The sequence below is a fragment of the Gymnogyps californianus genome, chromosome 1, assembly GCF_018139145.2.
Source record: "Gymnogyps californianus isolate 813 chromosome 1, ASM1813914v2, whole genome shotgun sequence".
Taxonomy (NCBI): domain Eukaryota; kingdom Metazoa; phylum Chordata; class Aves; order Accipitriformes; family Cathartidae; genus Gymnogyps; species Gymnogyps californianus.
The window spans coordinates 146,483,791-146,508,635 of NC_059471.1; the positions used below are offsets into that span (position 1 = coordinate 146,483,791).

The following is a 24,845-nucleotide window of genomic DNA, read 5'->3' on the forward strand; positions in this document are numbered from 1 at the left end:
GATAAAAGTACAGATAAAAGATGAGGTTGCAAGACAAGTTTTCAAAAATCAGGGCACGCAAGAATTACGGATACATGTGGAACTTTACTTTGGTCCACCTCTGTACTTGTATGACTGTGTGCTATAATATAGTGTAAATGGATTAGCATGGAAAGTACTGGACAGAAAACATAAGCAAATTGGTTAAATTTTAAGGATTACAAAGCATTAAGAGGCAGACAACAGTATTCCTACTATACATTTCATTAAAACGAAGAAAAATACAAAGCAGTGATTACAGAGGATTTTGATAAAGCTACATCAAAACCCAAACACACATACTCTGTAGATTACTGCACAGAGTACTGTACACTGTAGTATAAAAACTAAGACACATGGACATATAGTCTGGCGAGAATTCTTCACTATAAGGACAGCTGCTGTAATACAGTAGGAAAGCAAATTCTCAGTACTGTCATTTCCACTCAAAATCTAAAAATACAGGTTACAACACTGGTCTACGCTCATCACCACAGTTTCTTACCTGGAAAGAGTAAATTCACAGCTCCTGTCTCCTAGAACAAACGTTCTGCTTGAAAAACAACACATTAATCTCTGTTTTTCCCTCCCCTCCAGGAGATAACCTGAGATTTGACAGCATATCTAAATCTATTTGTTTTTTCTAGTTTGTCAGCTATATTCAGGGAAACATAACAGAATAGATAGTTGAAAAAAATCTTAATCTTCCAGGAGTATGAGGTTTTATTGTTAGTCAGATTTTAGTTCATCCTACGTTAGAAAAAACATTATAATAGAGATTACAATAGTGAATCCCTTCAGTACTGTAGTAATTCTTCTCATAAATATACTTTGAGAGATTCACCTCTAGTTTTTATGCCTCATTCTTCTCATTATAAGCACATGGAGACTACAGCTGTATTAATAGGAGTATTCATTCTTTTAGTCTCAATTTGGTTTATATAATTGCAAGCAGACAGAATTTTAGAAACAGGGCCTTATTGAAAAGGTATGAACAAATGGATATTCTTGATTTTAAAATATTTTTTCCATCGTATTGCTCAAAACAGTAGTGCAGGTGGGGCTTTTTTCCCCCCCAAAATACATAATTCAGAAATTTTTATTAAAAGTTGAATCAATATAGTTTACCAAAGAGTATTCTTTGCTTGGAATAAGTACACACCAGGATAACTAACAGATCTAAGGGCATCTTTACTTGACTAAGAAAAATCCATGTGATGTTAAGACCATCTTCTGCTGCTGGAACGTTTTGTTTAGAGTATCTTGGTTTAGGGATCAAACTGTTTATTTTACTTTCAGAGCCATGCATATAGGAGCCATTGACAGAATGTCTACTTAACAACTTATAGAAAATGACTGAAAGAAACCATAGATTCAGCTACTTTTTTAAAAGCCAACTTTCCTAATGAGATGAGAGTTTTTTCTGTTGTACTTGTCATACATTAATGTGACAAGAGAAATACTTATGATAGGTTCATACGCAACTTTAAAATGTCAAGGCAAGAAAGCATTAAGCGAGGATATATCATCAATTTCAGACTGAAGTATTAAATAAGACTGGTTTTCTACGATAATCAATTCACATGCTGCACTGAAAAGCTGAAAGGAACCGAAATCAACCACTTAAATTCCTATTAAGAACAATGCAGATTTAAACATAATTAACCTATTTGTTCCCAAATGAAGCTAGTCCAGATTTAATATGTAGTTTAAATTGGAAACTACTGATATAATCACTTAATAGAAGTCAAGAAAAATATAGTGTTGCATATTATGCAATTTGGCCAAAATCTGAAAAATCACAGTAACTTCAGAGAAACTTACGCAATGTAAGTACTAGAAAAGAACCGATGTGTTTCTGCTCTGTCTATTAAAGTGCTTCAGTAGACAGAATGAGATTTCGTATCAAACAATCAGCTGTATGCTATGCCCAAATGCTAGGAAGTCTTCCCAGACAAGAATTTCTATCCACTTAAGCAAAAGGCAGATATATTCTTCACTCCCAAAACAGCACTCCTCACTCAAAAATCCTGTTATTCAGCTTTAGAAAACTGTAAAATTCAAGCCAACACATTCCAAAAGGACTAGTGATTTTGGGCACAGACACTTGGGTGCACTGCAACTCCTGAAAGTGTGACTTTCAAAGAGCTTGATTCAGCACTTCCTCTTTAAAGGTGTCCCAGAGTAAGATAACCCAAGACATCCACAAACACATTTGAGATTTCTGAAAACCCTTGCTGGTGTCACCTGACAGTGAAGAAATAAACACTCCATCCCACACCCTTTTCTGACCCACATCCGCAAGCTTCAGCATCTACCTTAAGACGATAGCGCCAGTGTAGTTCAAGCATATAGTAGGCCAAAACAAATGTAGACTAAAGCCCCAGATCAAAGTTACTGCCACAGCTGATAGGTTTACAATTCAAGCAGCTCCAACTCTAGCCATGATCTATGAACATATGAACAGCTTGCTAATGTGATCTAAACATAGCTGATGTCTTCCTGAGCATGTGGGCTGGAAGAGAAAGCCTACCGAGTTCTGAATCACAGAAACACAGAATATTGCGAGGGAATACAGAAACACAGAAATGTTGGGAGGGACCTCCAAAGGAGCATCTGGTCCAATCTCCTGCTCAGTGCAAGACTAACAACACTGAACCCAGACCAGGTAGCTCGGGGTTTCGTTTGGATCTTGAAAACTGTCAAGGACAGAGATTTCTGGGATCTCTGGGAGTAATCTGTTCCAACACTTGACTATCCTCATAGTGAAAAAAATCTCCCATGTCAATTTACAACCACTGACTCTCATCCTCCTACAGTGCAGTTTTAAGTGAGCTTGGCTCCACCTTCTTGGTAACTTCTTAGGTACTGGAAGGCTGCTGTTAGGTTTCCCCAAAGCCTTCTCTTTTCCAGGCTGAACTTGTCCAGCTCCCTCAGCCTCTCCTCGTGGAGTACACCCTCCAGTATATTTTGCCATGACTTAACTTTAACTGTAAAATTAGTCATCTTCTTTTGCTCACCTTCTGTAATGTGTTAAAGATAATACAGAACTTCTAAGCAAAAAAGTATAAATTTAGGATATTTATATAAATACTCATCAAAGCAGTCTGGAAACGGACTGCAGTGAAGGGTAAAATAACTACAGCTTTGTCTTGGTGACATTTCTCTACAAACAAAAAACACTCCAACTGGGAGGGAATGCATTCTGTAGGTATTTAGAAAATCTATTAAAAAAATATGGTTTTGAGAAAGACAGGAGAAAACCTCTACACATTACATCCCAAAAGCAAGCACATGGAACTACTCAAAAGGGGAGGGGCCAATTATTTCATGAACACTTTTCAAGAATAACAATAAGAGCAGTAAGATTTTTTCCAGAAGAAAGTGATCAATGCCTCCCAGCACGCTATGCCATTTACATGTATCTGGTACTCTAACAGAACTGAAAGTCATCTGGGGACACACACAAAAACTGAAGCAGAGCTTTAGAGAGACATGACTGTCATTTGAAACATAAACCACCACCAAGTAATTACATAGTTTGTAGAATACAAACAATTTTCAAGCATAGTTTTAGCAATTCACTTTGATAACTTCAAGGTAAAAAACAGCCAAAAGTCCACTTACCTTTTGACTACTAAGCAAAGTTTAATTAATTCCAGTGTATCCATTTGTTCACAGATGTTTTGAATTTAACCTGATTTTTCCTTCCAAGGCAGAAGCTGTACCATGAGAACATCAGATAACACTTTTCTCAAACCCAAGAAAAAAAAGTCACAGTTTATATGAACAATACATGAATTGAATCCATGAATTCCCCGTTTTGTAAAGGTATGCGCGTTACTCCTCACAGAGGAAATAGAGATAGTGGCATTTTTATATTTATCTTTGAAAACATCATTGAAATCTTACAGTTTTGAAGCTAATGAGGTTTGTTTGCTTTGTTTTATTAGAAAAAATACTCAGGCAAGGTCTACAATCATCTGTCAATTATAAATGACTTACAAGAAACTCATGAAGCAATAAAATTAAAAAAATACAAATACAAACTATATCTGAAACACTTCTATTTGGCAATTTTATAACAAATTCAAAAAAGAAACAAAGATTACGGATTACTTTATAGGTACAGAAAAAGCAGTAGGTGAAGTGCTCAAGCAAAAAAAAAACCAAAACACTGCATTTTTTCAAAAATAAAGTCACATCACTACAGATTTTATGAATAATACCCTTATTAAACAACCATTCCAGAACATCTTATATTAGTGGTGCTTTTAATCTGCACTTCATTTCGTTTGATAAGATTTTTTTTTTGTGTATATAAGAAACATTTTTAACCCATTGGAGCTAAGCAAGACTCTCGTGTCAGTACCAATGCAGAATGCATTTGTATTATATTAGGATATGCTCACTTCTGCAACCAAAGGGTTACTTTAAGTTTTATTCTATTTAATAAAAATTTAGTGTAAAAACTGCTGGTTATTAGTTTCACTGTAGTAAATTCCTCCCCAACAAGGAGGACTAACTCTGCAGTTTGACTGCATATATCCATACAAATTTTACATATTAGTTCCTTCCAATAGCAAGGAAAAAACTAATTTCATGTTCACTATTAGAAAGGAGCGCCATGAATTAATTATGGGTACTATTCATCCCTCTAAGATTTCTGGGAAGGATGTTCAATGTATTTTTGTTCTTACAACAGATATTAAACAGTAGTATATAGTCCCTTAGGTATGTAAAAGAAGTTTTTTTTTATTGTTAAGGAAGGTGCTTTTTTTAAACAATTCTTCTGGCAGCACTAGTGAATTACAATATCCTTCAATATTATTTCTACCGTAATATATACATTTTAACTTTCATGCCTCTAGAAAAACATCTACAGTACATTTCATAATATAAAAATATATTACAAATCTGCTGAAATATTTACAAGCAATGTCCTATTATCTATATGCAACATTTTTGTCTCCATACAAAGACTAACAGGTTAGACACATCTCTATTTGTCAGTTAAAAAAATCCATGGCTTCTTGCTTATTAAGCAAGAAAATGATTTTACTTTCCTTTTCAAAGCCAACTTTGGTGCATAAAGGATTGAATTTCTAGATTTTTTTTTTAAAAAATACCATTTTCTTTACATCTAGAAAACATTAGGCCAAATAAAAAAAGTATACTTTACAAGTGAATGGGGATCCTAAAGGGTCAAAAAAGTAAATAAAACACCAATAACACTAACTGCTTAAGTAGAGGTTTTTCAAAAACCTTCCATTGATAGGGATCACATAAAAGCAGATCTCATTAACATACTATACTACTCCTGAAAAGGGGGTCAGACATACTGCAACACTCTTAACATCTTTAAACCGTACTATATGTATCCATAGTTGATTGGAAAAGACAAGCATTCCATCAACATTTATTTAAACATTATAATCCAACATATTTTAGGGATCTGCAAAAGGACACGAGATTACAAATGACGAATGATTACTATCCACCATACTCAAAGGGCAACAGGATAATCCCTTGGTAGCTGTCTTATTGTCTGGCATGTGTTATATTCAGTTAAAATTGACAAGAAGCCTAATAGCTTGCTAACAGTTCTCCTGGGAATTGCGAGTAAATGGTGATGGTTACTTTTTCTTTTCATCAAATATAAACTACTGTATTCACTAAAGAAAAAAGCAGCTTAAAGAAGCAAGCATGCAAAGCCTTTCAGTTGTTCCACTAAGTTGCCAGAAGAGTGTTTGCTCAGTCTCCCACTGTACCATTCCATGAAAATGTGGATATACAGTAATATATTAATATATTCCACGGAAGCATCAACTTCATTCACAGAATGTTTACACTAAGCATAAATATTTATCTAAAAAAAAAAAAAAAAGGATGGGATTTGACTAATGTGCAACTTTATTTCTAAATCCATTGTCAGTGACTAAGACTGCAGGTGTCCCCACTTGCTTGGTTTTTACCTCTTCAACCTCTTCTGGGGCATTGTTCTGTAAAAGAAGATAGTACAGTTTTACATAAAGACCCTGAGATGTAAATTTGAGTCAGCTAGAGTATACTATGAAATCATGACTATACAAAATCTACTGTCATTTAATTTGATTAGAACTGAAAGCCATTTTAGATGATGCCATATTAGCGTACATTTCAGATAATTATTTCAAACTTTCTATGGAGTCATCATTTTAGCATGACATTAATAGCTGTCACTGAATTCCCTTAACCACTTTTTTCCCTTGCAAAGTTTTGGTCTTCAACTTTATTTCTTTGATCTGCCACAGTAGGTCCCAAAGCTCTTTTTAATCACACACTGATCTATACTGCTAAAAATCTAGTACAACTTTATGTGAGGTGACCTTAATTTTATTTGGGAGAGGCAGAAAGGGTTGCTCATTTTTCTCCAAGGACTTAATGCCAAAGATCATTACATTTTTATTTTAAAAGGTTATTTTTTTCCTTTTCAAATCAAACTAATATATCAAGTTCTGCAAAGGTAATCAATATAAAGATGATTAACACCTAAATTAGATTATAAAACACAGTTTTAAAACACACAATCCAATTTCCTCATAACATTTTTATGATTTACTGTTAACATCAGTAATTCATACACTAAAGTAAGTATTTTAAATACTTACATTTACAAAGATAGCAGATATAGTATGATGATTTATTTTCATATTGTAAACCAAGTTTTCATTATTTGATTAGTGAAATACACTGAATATTAAAGGTGAACTGAAAGGCTTATCGCATATCAAGACCTCACATTAGTGTTCTAGTTACTCCTTTAGACACTAGGTCACTGGATGTTAAGGAAGAAACACAGGAACACTGAACTTCTGTTATGGCAGAAAAAAATTTTTTTCTTCCCCGACCCATTTTCATGTATTTTTAATATAAGTCCATAAATATGTATCTTTGGACGTTCAAAAACTTAAGAGTGAATTAAGCATTTCAGATTACCTTTAAAAACTGTACACACACAGAACTGTGGGTACTGACAATTATGTGAGCACACTATTAAAGAGGGGGGGGAAAAATCAGGAAATTATTAGAAACAAGATGGATTAGAAGCCAATCTGAAGTCCTAAAAACACAAATGTGAATGCAGCTTAAAGACAAGTAACATGTACTGTCCCCTTCTGTCCCCCTCTAAAGAATCTTGTATTAAAAAATAACAGTACTTGTATACAAGTACAGATTTCAAGGTAATACTGCATGTATTACAGTTGAATATAAAATATGTAAAGATAAATTTGGACTTTAAAAAAATTGGTATACAAACCAGTATGTGATCTTAACAGAAGTGATCTTTCAGGATTCCACTGTATGTACCTCCTTTACTAGAATTTCTGTACACCAAGCACAAAAAAGTAAAATACACTTGGTAAATACACACATTCCCCGTTTCTCAGTAACTAGAGTTCAGTTCAAGAAGTTAAGTAATTCTGAAACAACTTAAGACCCCAAAACTTAACTCCTGGACGCTGACAGGATCGAGGCTCCCTGGTCTGGTGTATAATGCATTAGCAATCCTGATTTTCCAACGTCAAGAAGTTAAGTGAGGCTTAAGACTATATTTAAGTAAAGAAAGTTTCAAAATCAGGACGTTACCTGTATATGTTCGGGTCCAGAAGCAAGGCAGTATCTTTTGGTAGTTTTGATAAATGAACTACTTTAGTTTTTAACTGATGTCGCTCACTTTCATTTACCCACACATCAGGCAGACTATGAATAAATAAATAAAATAAAAATATTCAAAAAAGATCAACTGTTTTTCTTACCATAAAATTATGCGGTAAACTAGTACATATGAAGTTTTTAAAGTAATCTTCACATTTCACTGGTTAAAAAGCATCTTCACTGGAGTGAGGAAAAAAGAGCCAGTCTTTACACTTTATACTTCCAAGTTTTTCAAGTTCTCAGTGTGAAAAAGATACTAACCAGAATTTAGATTATTCCAGAAGAATACTAAACCAAACATACAATGATAATGGCACTACATTCTCCATTTTAACAACTTAATGTGAAAATGGGTAGCAGGAAAAAAAAACTACATCTTTGAAAATACTTTATTTTACTGGGCATAAAATTCTTTGATGCTGTCAAAAAAGTAAAGGCCAGAATATACTGCAGGCACTGAGCTTCGAGTTACACTAATTTGCTTGCTCCAAGTTCAAAGCTTTCAATGTCAAAATGCTCTAACTTTGCTAAAGTTAATAGTTTGATTATCTTCTGAGGAAATCCAGGCAATCACCACAAAATATTTTGGCTATGTAACAGTTCTCATTGTGAGATGGAATAAAACTTCGTCTTTACACATTAAAGGGAATTGTTGCTTCAGTGCCACTTGCAGTGAAACTTGGGGAAGAGGGCTGGAGATACCAAACACAATTGATCTACGTTTTGTACTTCAATTCTTTGAAACCAAACATGCCTACTTCAGAGTGGCTTATTGCATTATTGCTTCTTTAACTGAAAGCACACTGGGTCTTTAAGGCCCTGCTGAGGTTTTCAGGTAACACATTGTTAAGAGAGGCGCTGGGCTTGCAGAGGTCATCAGTGTCTTACTGAAAACCCGCTTTCCTGCCCCCTTCCGAAAGTTAGCATTGACCAAGGGTGTGCAGAACAAACAAGTGATCCATTTTGCTTCCACTGCTGGGGGGGCGAACCCCAAGAAAACCCCAAAAAACAACCCCCCAGAAGGAAAAAAGGAAAAAACAACCAAAACAAAAACCAACAGCCCCTGAGATTATTTTCAGCCCACATACAGTCTTTATTTTTTTTCTCTCTCTTTTTTAACATGACCTAGGAGCCAAAAATTAATTTCAGGTTGCAGAAAAAAGTTTAAGTTTGTAATTAAGAATTCTAACATTTTGAAACAAGTTTCAAATTGAGAAACCCAACATTTAAAGACTATCTAAATGAAATAGTTCTTTCTCTGACCAAAGCTATATGCAATTCTACAGGCTTTTGCAAATTATTACACTGAATCTCTGTTTTTCAGCAATGAGTTAGCCGTAATTCCATTTCAATTTTTTGGGTAAGGCATCCAAAAAATGAAATGAAACAGAGAACTTCTATCCCAGTAGGAAAAGGAGTTTCTCCACTCGTACTTTTCCCTTTTCAGATGAAGGCAGAAGAAAAAAGAAAAAAAGGGGGGGGGCGGGGAACCACCTAGGAGGCAATCCATATATCTACTAAGGTTTCATATGGATCATCAAAGGTGAAAAACATCCTAAGAATTTTTTTTTTTTTTTAAATAAAGCCAAAAGCAGTTTTTTGACAAGCAACATTTGGAAGACATTTTTAGTGGAAGCTATATGCTGAAGATGCAAAACAATACAGACAGCAAATAAGATAACTTTTCACATGCAAAGACTATTTGAAATATACATATTTCACACTGACAACAACTCAGTAAGCTAAGAAGAACTGGCACAAAGAATAAACTCCTGCTCTAACAAAAATGTTTAAAGTTACTTCTCTCTTGTATAGGAAACGAGTTAAAGACTACTCTTTACTTTTCCTGAAAAAATACTTAATGTACAGATAACCTGGAGCAGTTTAACAGTTTCTCAAGATGACTCAGAGTAGAAAAAGTTAAATCATTATTACTAGCTCCATCTGAAAGGCTGATGAACAGCTCAGCACAACGGAAAGTAATCATCATGACTGCATTCAACTTTTCTAAGATGTGAGTACATTCACTGTGTAAGACGGATGACATGAGCCATGATACCTTGCATTTGCTGTTCTTAACTGTAATAATCAAGATGAAACTGAATCTACTGAATACTCAATAATTCAAAACTCCATCATTCAGTGCAGGAAATATAGCCTCTACCTAACCCAACCAAGATGCAAGAAATATAAATATAAAACACATTATTCCTTTGACCTGACCAACCAAATCTACATTCTATTGGGGATGTCTTAACATTACTGAATAACTTGTCTTCTCCAATGCAGAGATTCCAATATTGTATTCATCTGCATCAGCAAAAACCTCATTCGACTCTGTATTAGGAAAAAAGTACTCTGACTTTTTAAATTTACTTTTCATGTCCCCAGAGTGTTATATGCTTTTTTAATGCTTTTTATCTTAAAAAGCAATTAACTGTCTTTATCTGTAATATTTTAATAAGAATAATTTTAGAATGCTGTTACATACAGTATACCAGCTGTCCTAAAAGGAAGCAAAACACTGCACTTGCTACTATAACATTTTAGTTATTCTCTCCCAAGTTGAATTGAAACTTGCAGTCTACGAGTGCTGCAGTAAGCAGCAAAAGCTACAGACACTTTAAAATTGCACCAAAATGCCAAACATTGCTGCCGATAACTTATCGGCAACCCTAGTCCTCTGCAAATAAAAGTTATACTAGATTCACACTGCCAAGTTCACACTACTGCACATGACTAATTTGGCACAGTACAAAACTTAGTAATTTAAATCACTTCACCAAAGCAAAGGTAAATTTCTGTTATGCTAAGGCTTTGCATCACCATCCCACTCAATCACTTAAAAGCAGCACTGAATCTAAACGATCCCCTTGTTCTAGAAGTTAATTGCATGAACTATGACTATTTCATCTGAAACTTAGATATCCTTACCTAATGAATTCCACCAATTTAGAGATATCTTCCTGGTAAAACTGAAGTTCATTTTAAGAAAGAGCATCCAAACCTGCATGTCCTACCTAATTATGCAGCTATTCATCTTAGTGCGAACTAAATGTCTCCGTAACTTCATCTGTATGCAGGACTACGGATCCAGGAATCAGTAAGCACGAGTATGGATCCAAGAAATAAACTCTATTATAATTACTCTTACCTTTAAAAGGAAAAGTAGTTAATCGCCTTCAAACTTGTGGAAAATGAAGCATACAGCTACTGCCTCTCCTAAAACTACTCTGCCTACTGCTCTCCTACAGCATAGTGGAAACCAAACATTTATTCTACTTTTCCATATAATTAAGATCAAAATATTTACATATAAGTTCTTTTCTGTGTCAAAAGAAAGAGATGAGATATCAGCTATTTCAAAGTAGTACATAAATTATTTCTGAAGTACACTTACTACTTCATATGTCCCAAGCCTACCCGAGGGCAGTACCTTCGTCCTGCATTACATACAAGGCTACTCATTTGGAACAAGGCAGAACTTTGAATAACCAAGAGAAAAAAGCAGTCAAACACGTTGGAAGATTATTCCAAGCTTCAGTGGGAGAATCCAAAGAAGCAGCAATATAAGATGGATACCTTAAAGGGCCAACTGTAGTTATTATACTGTTAAATTGTGGCACCTAGGCGAAGATTCCTGTAGTTCTACTGTTACACTGATGATTGTACATGCTTCAGTACCTAAAAGTATTTTAGGATCATGATGAATCAGTGGGTAAAACTAAGTTGTCTCAGTGATAAATTTCCTTATGTATATGGTTGGGAAAACCAACCTGAACTCCCCATTCAATAATTAGAGGACCTTGTTATTAATACCCACAGTGACAAAATGCATCAAAAATACAGCTTCAAATTTACCTGCACTGGTATCAGAGTCTAAAGACTTGAAAGCTAAAGTAAAAAATCAATTCAAGCATTACTTATTATTTTTTAAACTTCTAAATTACTTTTTTAAAAGCATTTTTTAAAACATGAACTTTAATTTAAATATTCAAAGGCATAACATAATTTAGTGACTGACAGTTCATTTACCCCCACTGTAAATCCTTCCCCATTTAAATCCTGTATCATATCACTAGCAATATACTCACATGTCCTCTGGTGTCCAATGAAGCAAGAGTTTTATTTTTCCAGAATCTTCTTTTCTTTTAGCTATTACCTGATAATAATTACATAAATCATAATTAAAACCAGATCTGCAGATTTTTTGCTCAAAACTTGTTGTTCTTCATGTTCAACTGGACTTTCATAAAAGGCAAACTGTTTTACTCTTTGAAAGTTGTATTAATTCTATATATAGATAGAATATACATATCACTACTCAAGCCATTCTTGGCAAGGTTTAATATTTTCATTTAACATTTGTCTACTGAGTGGTCCCTGGAAAAAGAAAAAAATAAAATGCATCCTAAGTAGTATTCTTTCTTTTAAAATAGTTCAAATTTTTAGGCAGCTACTCCAAAAGCTTTGAAGAACATACATTCCTCTACAAATATGCTCATGCTGTTCCACAAGACATCTACAGAAGACGTGAGAAACTGATGCAGCTTATAGTTTAATTACAGCATGGCATAAAAATAAAATCTTCTCTCACAAATGCTTTAACATCTGGACACATCGTATGTGTAACTTCCTAAGTAACCTTTACTCATTCCTCTTCAATACCTAAACCAAGCATTGAATGAGGCAATGGCAAAGGCTACTTGGAAGAACTCACAGGCTTACAGAGATTGTTTAACGCATACATAATGGGGACCCTTAACACTGTAAAAAGTACACTTGCTACTATTGTTATATGAATGACAAATCAAATGACATGTCAAAGACCTGTTGACAATTGACAGACTTTAAGAAGAACATATGCACTCCACTGGTAAGGTCCCAGACAAGAAGCGAGAACTCCTTTCTCATAGTTTCTCGTACTAACTCAGAGGAGACCAGCACATAAGATACTCTCACAGAGAATAGTTTTTAGGTGCAGGACCCTGAAGCTAGACTCCCACCTTTAGCCAAGATAAAGTTAGAAATACACACACAGAAAGTACAAAAAGAAATCTGCTCATTCAGGTACAAATTATACTTTAACATCAGCAGTCAAAAGGTATCCCAAAAATTGACAGCATCCAGAAAAACAGGGAAAAGCCATTTGCTTCCGCTTCTACTGATACACCCTCAGCTTCTCCTTTACTACACGTCACAATACTTCATACAGACTTTCTTATTTGCTTCAAACACCAATTCTCCCACCTTCTGCACCTCTGAGCATAAAATGCTTATTAAATCTTTGAAAGATTCTATATACAGCCACTGCAGATACTGTAAACTCCAAAAAGTTTACTAGAGAACCTTTAAAGCACAGAAACACAGAAGGGTGGCAAGTGATCTTTATGAAAAAGGCTAAACTAAAAATGTAGCATAGGGAACTTAAATACTGAAGTCCATAATCTGCATCAACCAAAGTAATTTCCCACAACTGAATATCATGGTAAATTAAACTTAGTCATGACATTTCAAGGAATTCACAAATTTGTTTAAAGTTTTATTTTTACAACTACACAGTGATCCTCGAAACAAAAATGATGCACAGAGAAGTGTTCATGGATCTAGCAGCCAGATTATTAATACAGATATATACGAGACATCTGAAGGTATCAATATGCTTGTAGATGAGAACGGGAGTATTGGGTTTGCATGGCAAGGTTTTGGTAGCAGGGGGGCTACAGGGGTGGCTTCTGTGAGAAGTTGCTAGAAGCTTCCCCTATGTCCGATAGACCCAATGCCAGCCGGCCAACACGGACCCGCACTGGCCAAGACCCAGCCCATCAGTGATGGTAGCGCCTCTGGGATAACATATTTAAGAAGGGGAAAAATTGCTGTGCAACATCAGCTGGACAAGAGGAGTGAGAATATGTAAGGAAAAACAACTCTGCAGACACCAAGGTCAGTGAAGGAGGAGGGGGAGGAGGTGCTCCAGGCACCGGAGCAGAGATTCCCCTGCAGCCCGTGGTGAAGACCATGGTGAGGCAGGCTGTCCCCCTGCAGCCCATGGAGGTTAACAGTGGAGCAGATATCCACCTGCAGCCCACAGAGGACCCCACTTCGGAGCAGGTGGATGCCCGAAGGAGGCTGTGACCCTGTGGGAAGCCCACGCTGGAGCAGGCTCCTGGCAGGACCTGTGGCCCGTGGAGAGAGGAGCCCACGCTGGAGCAGGTTTGCTGGCAGGACTTGTGACCCCGTGGGAGACCCACGCTGGAGCAGTTTGTGAAGAACTGCAGTCCATGGGAGGGGCTCACGTTGGAGAAGTTCGTGGAAGACTGTCTCCCATGCGAGGGACCCCACGCTGGAGCAGGGGAAGAGCGCGAGGAGCCCTCCCCCTGAGGAGGAAGGAGCAGCAGAAACACCGTGTGATGAACTGACTGCAACCCCCATTCCCCGTTCCCCTGAGCTGTCCAGCAGGAAGGAAGTAGAGAAATCAGGAGTAAAGTTGAGCCCAGGAAGAAGGGAGGGGTGGCGGGAAGGTGTTTTAAGATTTGGTTTTATTTCTTATTACCCTACTCTGATTTGGTTGGCAATAAATTAAATTAATTTCCCTGAGCCGAGTCTGTTTTGCCCGTGATGGTAACTGGTGAATGATCTCTCCCTGGCCTTATCTTGACCCATGAGCCTTTCGCTATATTTTCTCTCCCCTGTTCAGCTGAGGAGGGGATTGACAGAGCAGCTTGGTGGGGGCCTGGTATCCAGCCAAGGTCAAGCCACCACAGTGTTCGAGATACTGAGTTTCTAAAAATATTGAAGTCTCACACTAAAAGGTTTTAAATCAAGTTGTCATGAGATATGGAAAAGGCCATCCAATGGACTAAGGTTAGAGAAGCAATAAATGAAGTACAGTAACGCACAGTTCTTCCAAAAGGAGGTTGTTCCCATTAGTTAGCTCTTATTTAATATGTATTCACAATTCATCTGGAAATGGGACTGGAAGACAGAGTGAGAAAATATGCTTTTGATATCAGGTTACTCAAGATAAATTGAAGGAATGCTCCCTGCAAGAACTGCAATAGGATGTCTTAATGGGATACCGTAGATAAACGACAGTAAAAATCCTTTTTTTAGTAATCTTTGCAAATTAGGCAAAGTTTAATTGACTTTTGTATCAAAGAATACTATAAGGTTCTTTAATTTAGGCATGCGAAACTTTGCTAAGACTTTTCCTCATAAGTCTCAAGCTATACCCACGACAGGATACGTCCTTTTGCTAAGTATGGAGCAGGGATGAAAACCCTGACTTCTTTTTAAATAAAGATTTAGAAAGCACTCCTCCAATCCCTTCCAACTTTAAGTTTTAGTCTTTGCCCAGAACCCAGCTGCTGCTTCTGCAAACTCAGTTTCTTTGCTGTAGACTGGAGCACCTGTGCCTGGAACCAAATAAAGATAAGTCAAAGCTCACTTTACAGGGCCAATAAAACTCAGTTCTCATCAGCTTTCTCATTCAAAACTATATGTTTTCTTGTACAGTCCAGTTCATTCTCAAATTAACCTTCAAGTTTTAAGGAGACACATATGTTTTCTCATGTAATGCAAGCATCATGGATATTACATACTGAAAATTTTACAGGTGACATTTTAAAATGTTAGTATTTGGACACAGTAAAGTAGCTACACCTGAGTTAGAAGAAAGACGTTATTCTCCACAAACTGTTCTTCATCCTATCTAAAACTTGAAGAATATGAACTAGAAAACCATACAAAATACACATCACAGATGCATATATCATCTAAGTACTAGTTAAAGCCAGGGTTGTTGTCCCTCTATCACATGATCAATAGCCCTGCTTCTGCGGGGATTTACAGTGTAATACACGGTGATTCCAGAACCTCATAGATCTCGGTGAGAACCACCCAATATCATCTGCATTCTCCAACAGGAAAAAAAAAAGTACAGACAAACTCTGACATTAACAATTTCTTGTTTTTGGGAACATACAGTACAAGATTTAGGACTCTGCTGTCTTACCATCACCACACTGAAAACAGAGATGTTTGTAAAAACTCAAAAAATTAAGAGAAGGATATGTAAGAGAGATTCAGGGTACAAAATTTACGGCAATTCAAGTACTGCCTGAATTATACCACTGCAAGTATCATTCTCTTATTCTAGCGCCCTGGTAACATCTTCAAGCAATCAGTGCTAAACTAAGGGCTTGAACCAGCTTTCACACACACACACACACACCCACACACACACACACGTTTAATAGGAGAAAGTAACTTTTAGCAGTAGAAAATAAAAACAATAATTTTTCATAACAAAAAGTTAATCATATACAATACATGAAAGCTATGAAAGTTATAGCCAGGATGCTCTCACAGAGAGTTATATTTGTATCCAATGTGATTTTTGCAGACTTTTTCCCCATATCACTGGCTTATCTTGTCCCTACTACATAATCAATACACAAAATCTGAGCAATTCACTTGGTTTTGACTGGGATGACAGATCCTCTCTCCATATATGGAACAAGCCTATTTTTGTTTAATATTAAAGTAGTATGTTAGCTTTCTGTCAGGAGACAACAGAAATCTGGCATCTACAGCTGCCATTGCTTTTTCCCACATATATTTTGAAATTGTCAAAATTAAAGTTCTTTTTATAAAAGGTATAAAAAGTATCCACTTTTATCGCAATTAGTGCAATGAAAATTTTACCATATCCTAGGCAGGCTAGAGTCAGAGACACAGCTATGACACAGACAAATGCAAAATGGCAAAAATTCTGCAAAAAAGCAATTGACAAAATGATTTGCTATTTTGACACTAGTAATCAGAGCTTTATGGTCAAGTCTGCAAAAGTTGCACCTGAAATGGAAGAAATCTAGCATGTTTGTAATAATGATGCTCTGAAGACTTAAAATTGTTTTGTAAAGAACTTAAGTCCATTTAAGTTTTTCATTATAAAATATAATTCAGCCAGTAGATGTATGGTCAATACAGCTTTATTTGAAAAAAAACCTCTTACTATAGTCTCTAAATATCATGCACTGTTCCAGAAACAAAAGCGAAATTTAATTTTAATTTATCTCTGTGAAGGAAACATGCATCAAAGTTGTCTCGAATCAGAAACGGAGTTCTGCTGACCTCTTCTGGAAAAAGAAAAAAATTTCACCCTATAAATTGGTATGTATCTTACTGTATTCACTTACTGTTTTTCAAAGTTTTAAGACTTCAAAACACATGGAACTCGTATCAATACATGTGATCACTGAACAAAATATCTAAAAAAGCTAAAAACAGTGAAGAACACTTTAGTATTCAAATATTTTAGAGAATTAATTCTAGCCATTTAAAAAAGCTGGAGGGGGGGGCGCGGAGGACAGTGTAACCTACAAGCTGCATTTTTTAATCAGTGTAATATCTGCTCTTTAGGTTAAATGGAAATGCTTGACTTTTTCCATCTGGCAATTCAGACAATCAAAGTACCAAGAATTTGACTCCAATTAAAAAAAAAACTAAGCAGAAAAAAAAAATTCATAATGAAGTCAAAGGTGAACTCTGGATGGCAAAAAACATTTCTTCAAAAAGGCTTTATTGATAACTGCATTCTACAGCTTTCCATATCTATAAAGAAAAGGATGGGTTTAAAAAAAATATATATATAATAAGTGCCTTTTCATAGGATATGAAACGTATCTACAGTGACTGCTTAGAAATTCTTCACATTAGTAGATTTTTCACTAGGATATCCATCCTGTAAAATACTGCATTGTGCTGACATTATTCTTATGCTGCATAAAAAGAATAAACCTACATCATTTACGTCAGTTTTCAGACAGCAAGACAATTTTATCTTCATATTTTTCACCTTTCAAATTGATGCCCCTGGTAATTACACATTTTTTTCTTCATCTGAAGGTGGACCACACAAACCCTATTACGCTATTTAGCCAGTCACCATTCAAATTCAATGTCCTAATGATTATAAGCTATGCAAAACGTGTTTGCATCTGAGGTGACCATTAGCTCAGTGTAACAGTGTACATCCACAAGACTGCTTCTATTCTACCTTTTCTTTTTAAAGCAGATTGTAGGCTGAGTCTTCTCATCAATATAGCTGATGTCCAGCACAAGCCCACACAACTGCAGCAGCACACTAAAACAGGGTAGCAAAGTGCAGCATAGGGCTGGAATCTTAGAACAGTTCTTCCACTGGTACAACCTCTCCCACAACTGAGGTCTAAGCAATTTCAGATCTAATCAACCCCCTACCATCTCAAGTGACGCATGCATGGATAAGAAAAAAGGATTTTCACCACTTCCTCAAAGTTAATTTGAAGCAGTTTTAGAGCGCATTCCTCCCTCTAATTCCATCTCCTTATGAATTATTCCAATAGCCAGAGGTGAGCTTTCACAACCGAGTATTCTGTCTGGATAACCTTTCAGATTAAAGCAAGCTGTGAATTGGATGAGAATCTGCTTTTCTTGCAGCATTGTAAAATCCATGTTGGCCAGGAAAACTAGAATGAGATTTAAATACAGTAACAGCTAAGCCACCTGCAAATCTCCACTTGCAGCTGGTGCTCAATGCACATAAAGTTCAGGAGTAGTCATTTGGGAAAAATTTCTAATACAGGCCACAGATATTTGTAACAATCATCAGTCTTGTAGAACAGGACGAAGTAAGTTTCATGCACATAAAATCATCTTTTATTTATGGAAAGAGACTGACAGTTCAATAGTTTGAATCATGTGTTAAGGTTAAGCCATAGCTGAAGACACAGCAGTCAGCATTCTTTCCTTTGACTGCAGTTCATGTTGCACTAGTCTGCCAATTTACAAAGCACCCCTCCTCATTTTGTCCCATCTCTTAATTCTTTTCTTCAGCTGAGTCTCTATCTTTTATATGTCCATATCTCCCATTTTGGTTGAGAAAACCTTATACTGCTTTTTGAACTTCTGATCCCAACACCCCAATGCAGTACTTTTCCCCCGTTTTGAACTTTTCTAAATTAATACTGATGCCTAGCCTATCTAAACACAAGTGAAATTAACAGAATATGATATGGAAACAGGACTAAAGGGCCATTCCCCACCTGGTACTTGCCTCCTTCTAGCAATTCACTGACATTTGGGTGGTAAGTTTATTAAAAGAACAGGAAAAAAAAGAGGGGGACAACAATACATTTATTCAGGATTATATCTTTTAAACTGAAAAAAAAGGAATAAACACAAATTTCAGATCAGCATCTTTAAATATTCAATTATACAATTACCCTCACAATACTGCTTGTGATAAATTAGCACTGTCACTCACGACTATGGAAATGCCATCTGAATTGCATTCTTATTTAGAAGATATAACCAAATTTTTCTGCAACACATACCTGCTGTTAGGTATTTCCCCAAATGTATCAGACAGGAAATGTTGCAAGCTATTCAGTTTGTGAGCTAGAACAACTACTAACACTACTTCTAAAAAGTTAATTTACTAATAGAAATGGACAAATCAACAATGTAAAATACCCACTATTACTTATTTCTGATTAAATGCCGACAGCAGTAAGAGGAAAACAGAAATCTTTCTGAAGTATTAGATTTTTCAGACACATAGGTAAACAAATAGAATGCAAAATATATATACTTACAGTACTATGAAATACAACACTGTGGCCTTTTCCTAAACTTTCTATATGTGCTGAGAGGTTAAAGCAGATGGCTCGATGTCTTATAGCATCCAGTGTTTGCGCATCAAAGAAGTCATGAGGTCTTGCTAGAAAAAAAAAGGAAAAAAGAGACCCTTAGTGTTCAACACACTGAAAGCATTCAAACACATTCAAGCATGTAAATAAGTCTGAAGTGTCATTAGTAAATCATTTATCACTATGGCAGTAGCACTACCTTGTCAAAGAGTTGTAAACATTAATTTAACTGAGAGGAAGAAATGACTCCAAGAGGAGCACAATTCATTTAAGTTTGGTCAAAACATACTCCTTGTAGACGAAAGCTATTTTGACAAACTGAATTACACTCACTCTTTTTTTTTTTTTAAGTTTCAAGTGAATTCTGTTCTTTCTTAATCTTCAAAATTAAGAATTCATTAATTTTGCTGAGTACCTCTGGGAACACCCATTGCTGTCATCTCTTAAAAAAAGTCCCAGTACAAAGAAACTAAACCCAGAATTCATTAATAAATGTGAGTTCTAATTTAATGCAAAAACAGCCCAGTTAGGTTGTGATGTTTACAGGAACTTAACTGGCCAAGTCACCCTTACAGCACAGTCAATAGTTCCAATATTACCACTGTGACTGTTTAAAAAATAGTATTAAAGTACTTCAAAACAGGATAGTGCATACAATCAACATCTTAAAAGCAGAATTATACCGATACCTTATTTCTTAACTTTATTAAAAACAATCTAGTCTGATCTAATTTATAATCACTAAAAAACCCAGCTATTTCCAGTGAATACTGGGGTGCTGCAAAGAGATCAACAATGGCACTGAAAACAAAACTGCCTGGTACTGCAGTGGAACACAAAGCAAAGGATTAAGTAAGAATTATTGTGAACATACAGAAAATACTAGCTCGTCAAGAAATTTTTGATCTCTAAGGAGTAATAATGCTGAATAGTCACGTGAAAAACTCCACACTGCTAGACATGCTCCTTTCTATGTACAAGTTGTCATTCCACGTTCTTTGATTATTAGTAAACAGACTATTTTGTAGCCAAGAAGCACCAACTGCATCACATACTACACTTCAATTTATAATGAGTAAAGTGCAATTAACATCCATCTGATATTTTACAAGTAGTCTAAAACCAGCAGGCACTAATAAAGCCCTTTTCCTTTTCGAAAAGGACTTTTATAGTTAAGTGTTTCTTGAACAGTAAAAAAATCTTGAATTCTGATTTGGAGTGTAAAGAATGTCTACCAATTCTACACTAAAAGTACTTTAACTAAAAAATAACTGCTACTAGGCATATATTTGCATAATTTTAGAAATACTTCACACAAATTTTTAAAAATATACCATATAGTACAGTAGTAAAATTACATGAGCAAAGAAAGTATGAATGAAAGTATTCAGATTTTTTTAAGCCTTGAGAGCAGTAATTCTTTTTATAACACACTGAAATTAAAACTAAGAATAGGAGTTGATATTACATTATTAACTATATATCATCCTGTAATCTGCAAAAATAGTGATTCAAAAGTTCTGTTGTCTTCATTTAAAACAACTTCTATATTCCTTTTCACCAAGATTATCTATCCATTATTTCAAAACAAACTACAAATTCCACTTAAAGCTAGTATTTGCTACACTCCTGGGACTAATTGTTGTTAAGCATTCATCTGTACATTATGTTCTGTCCTCACTATCTCAGTCAGATACTGCCAATTAGGCAATCATCTCACTGAAATGTTTTCTTGCTGTAAGTGGTAACATAGAACCACAGCTCATGCTGCAGGTGGTCAGTGATGCAAGCATATAAATATTTCATAAATAAATATGAGGGAGAAAGGAAGAGAGGGTAGAAAGGGAAAGACAACCCCAAATTTTTGCTTTTGGTTTCATACAGCAAATTTCTTCAGGATTTACCATTGGATAACATTCAACAGATGCAGAAGAAAGGGCACAATTCATCAAAGGCATATGAATAGTTTTATTTATTCCTTATTGAGTGTTAATGCTGTATCTTCCATGTATCTTAAATCTATTCCCTCAATATTATTTTCAGAGTAAGGTATCTCCCTTCCTGCTTAATACAAGTCCCAAGTACACATCAATTACTTAAGTCAAATAAATTAAAATCTTCATACCAGTAGCCTACTAAATGAAATTCCAAGTCTTATGTAACTAACATAGTCTTACTGTAAATTCCATGAACAGTAAGTTTCCTTATCTCGCTGACATTTCTCCAGTGAACCCAATTATCATGCTTGTTAATAACTACAGTGTCGTCTTTGCTATTGGAAAAGCAAGTGACAATATTGTAAACATAATCTTAGGTTCTGCAAAATTCTTTGAGGTAGCTTCAGAATAGCAATACTATGACCTATTTTAGAGATACACACTTTCAATATGTTTGGCTCCATACCTCTAAATGACAGATTACATGGAGCAGTGAATGTGTATATGGCTATCCAGAGACAAAGAAAGCTACTGACTGTAATCCTGAGTTATTCTGCAACGTGAAGATTTATATGACAAATCAGACGGTCTCTATAGCACCACTAATGTAACCAGCTATAAGGGTATCTATAGTAAAACATGCTTTCATCATAAAAGTACTGATTTCCAAACTTAACACATACTGTGTACAGACAGGAAAAAAGAAATGCAAAACCGTTTAAGAATGGCAAGATGTTACGAAAGAAAGAAAAAAAATCAAGTAACAGTAAGGATTCTCTTTATAGTTGAAGTTAGAATATCATGTTCTCGTCATGTATAAAGCCACAGTAAAGTCTCCTTTTTCTATTTATGCATTAATGTCTCTCGGAAGAGTGTTAACCTTCAGATACAAACACAGAGGAAGTAAATTTATTGATTTGCTATATTTAAACTATTAAGAATTTATACACGAGGATGCTTCAATAGCAGCATGTATTAGCAATCAATTGCCAATAAATATTTAGTAAGCCACTTACACCTTGCAAAAAAGCCAGTGTCTAATCAAACCATGAGGAGGTAGAAAGAACATGTTGACAACTTTTTTTCAGGAAAAAAATTGTTTTGTGATGCAAAACTGTAATTCTTTGTCAAATGATTATTCATGAGTAATTTAAACAAATTGTACACTATCAAATAGCATCTTGCTTTACACCCATTTGTTCTAACTTCTTGTAACCCAACTTGCAAAGAACCCGGTACATATGTTCAACACCTCTCCTTTTGGACACTTTTAAAATATCTAAATATAAATCTATGTTCCTAGCTTTATATACTCTAGACTGAAAATACTTAATGCTGTTATTTTGTTACTTTGGCTTCTTAGAAAAGGGTCCTTGCCTCCCCCATTGTTCTTGTAAAGACAAAATACACAAACTTGCACACTTCATTCTTTAACTAAAAGTAAAACTAAGCTAAGAAACAGAAAGACAAGCAAAATTGTATCAGCCCTTTGTCAAGTTCACCTAATCAACAATAACCCACACAAAGTTTTAAAGAAAAGCTACCAATACTTAGCATTTTCAGAAAATGCCATCAAATTTGGATACATTTCTGGGGCACACACCCTCTGGAGAAATACATTAGTCAGTTCCCAGCTCAGTTAGAGATGATTTTTGCCTTAAGGCAAAACTCTACAGCCAGCATTCCAGTTGTCTCAAGAGGCAAGAAGATAAAAAATTGCTCAAGCAGCTGTCATTTTTCTTCCTGCGCAACACTTGATCAAGACAGCAGACCATTCACGTACTACAATCTGGTCTTTAACATTCCCATAACATTTACTACTTACGTTCTTTGCCATAGATTCATTCAAGAATTCTGAAGTAAATTCTTATTACGACTAGAATATCTTAGAGGAAAATTTCAAGTTTTAACTATGAAGCTCTGATTTGAAACCTGTAAGTCAATAATGTTCATCAATTACTAACAAAATGCCAACCTGAAAAACTACTTCTGCATATACTTGGGGGGGGAAAGATGCATTAAATCAGCCACCTAACAAAATCAATATGGAGAAGCAAGCTAAGATGCAACTCAGGAATCTCTGAAAGTGAAAATTTTGAAGTGACCAGTCTTAGACATCTATGTTTTGTTTGAGTAACACAGTCAACAAATCAAGTTAATCCTTCAGGAACCTGCAGCTATTTCAAGTCAGTCTCTCTTTCATTACATCTAACATGAACTAAAAGGATACTGCAAAGTGACCACATAACCCTTCATTGATCAGCCTTCCCTTCTTGAACCTTCTCATTTACATAGATTGCTAGAGCGACAGGGAAAGCTCTTTGAAAGTCAAATTCTGAAAAGAACGGAAGTAGCTTTCTACCTTCTTTGAATGTTGAATCAGTATCAAAATAGAGGAATTCTTCAAGTTTACACTTTTAAGATGTGTTTTATGATATAATTTGCTCACATATATTTTAAGAATACCCAAGCATTTCCCCCCCCCCAAAAAAAAAAAAAAAAGAGGCAAAAGAAAAAAAATCACCATAACTAAAGTTAACAGTAGCTCTTCTAGCACTGAACTGCATAATTGTCACACAGTGTGGAAGAAAGACACAGGAAATAAACTTTTCAGAATTCTAGGTGATACAGTAACTTTCCAGGACAGGCTTCTTTACATTCAAGGCAGAAACATGACCACTGCTTCATAAATTTAAGTTGCTTAAAACACAGGTAAGGTATTAATCACAATCATGTGATATAGAGTAATCACCTAAGACCACTAGTATGTGCATCCCCTGTTGCAGTACTATTTGAATAATTGGTAACTGTACTTCTTCACAGGAACAGAAAGATCAATACTGTTGTGGTTTAACCCCAGCTGGCAACTAAGAACCACACAGCTCCTCACTCACTCCCCGCACCCACTGGGATGGGGGAGAGAATTGGGGAAAAAAAAAACCCAAACAAAACCAAACACCACGCATGGGTTGAGATAAAGACAGTTTAATAGGACAGAAAGGAAGAAAAATTATAATAATAATAAAAAAATGACAATACTACTACTAAAAGAATTAGAATATACAAAACAAGTGATGCACAGTGCAATTGCTCACCACTCGCTGACCAATGCCCAGTTAGTTCCTGAGCAGCGATCCATCCCTCCCAGCCAACTCCCCCCAGTTTATATACTGGGCATGACATCATATGGTATGGAATACTCCTTTGGCCAGTTTGGGTCAGCTGTCCTGGCTGCGTCCCCTCCCAACTTCTTGTGTCCTTGCAGCCTTCCTGCTGGCTGGACATGAGAAGCTGAACAATCCTTGACTTAGGATAAGTGCTACTTCGCAACAACTAAAACGTCAGTATGTTATCAACATTATTCTCACACTAAATCCAAAACATAACACTATACCAGCTACTAGGAAGAAAATTAACTCTATCCCAGCTGAAACCAGGACAATGCAGCGAAGCATTCTGCCACAGAAGAGTTCTGGAAAAATAAGACTGTAATTCCTGA

General features: G+C 35.7%; 1 protein-coding gene across 1 annotated transcript in view; it reads right to left on the bottom strand.

Moving 5' to 3' along the window:
• Nucleotides 1-3,944: 3,944 nt before the first annotated feature.
• The window catches only part of AEBP2 (AE binding protein 2), a 53,827-nt gene continuing 32,926 nt past the window's right edge, over nt 3,945-24,845 (bottom strand). The window contains exons 5-9 of the mRNA XM_050913340.1: nt 19,356-19,480; nt 11,811-11,878; nt 7,648-7,761; nt 7,319-7,385; nt 3,945-6,020 (exon numbers count right to left, since the gene is read on the bottom strand). Of these exons, the coding sequence (XP_050769297.1) occupies nt 7,331-7,385; nt 7,648-7,761; nt 11,811-11,878; nt 19,356-19,480 (362 nt within the window). The 3' untranslated portion in view covers nt 3,945-6,020; nt 7,319-7,330. The remainder of the gene's footprint in view (nt 6,021-7,318; nt 7,386-7,647; nt 7,762-11,810; nt 11,879-19,355; nt 19,481-24,845) is intronic.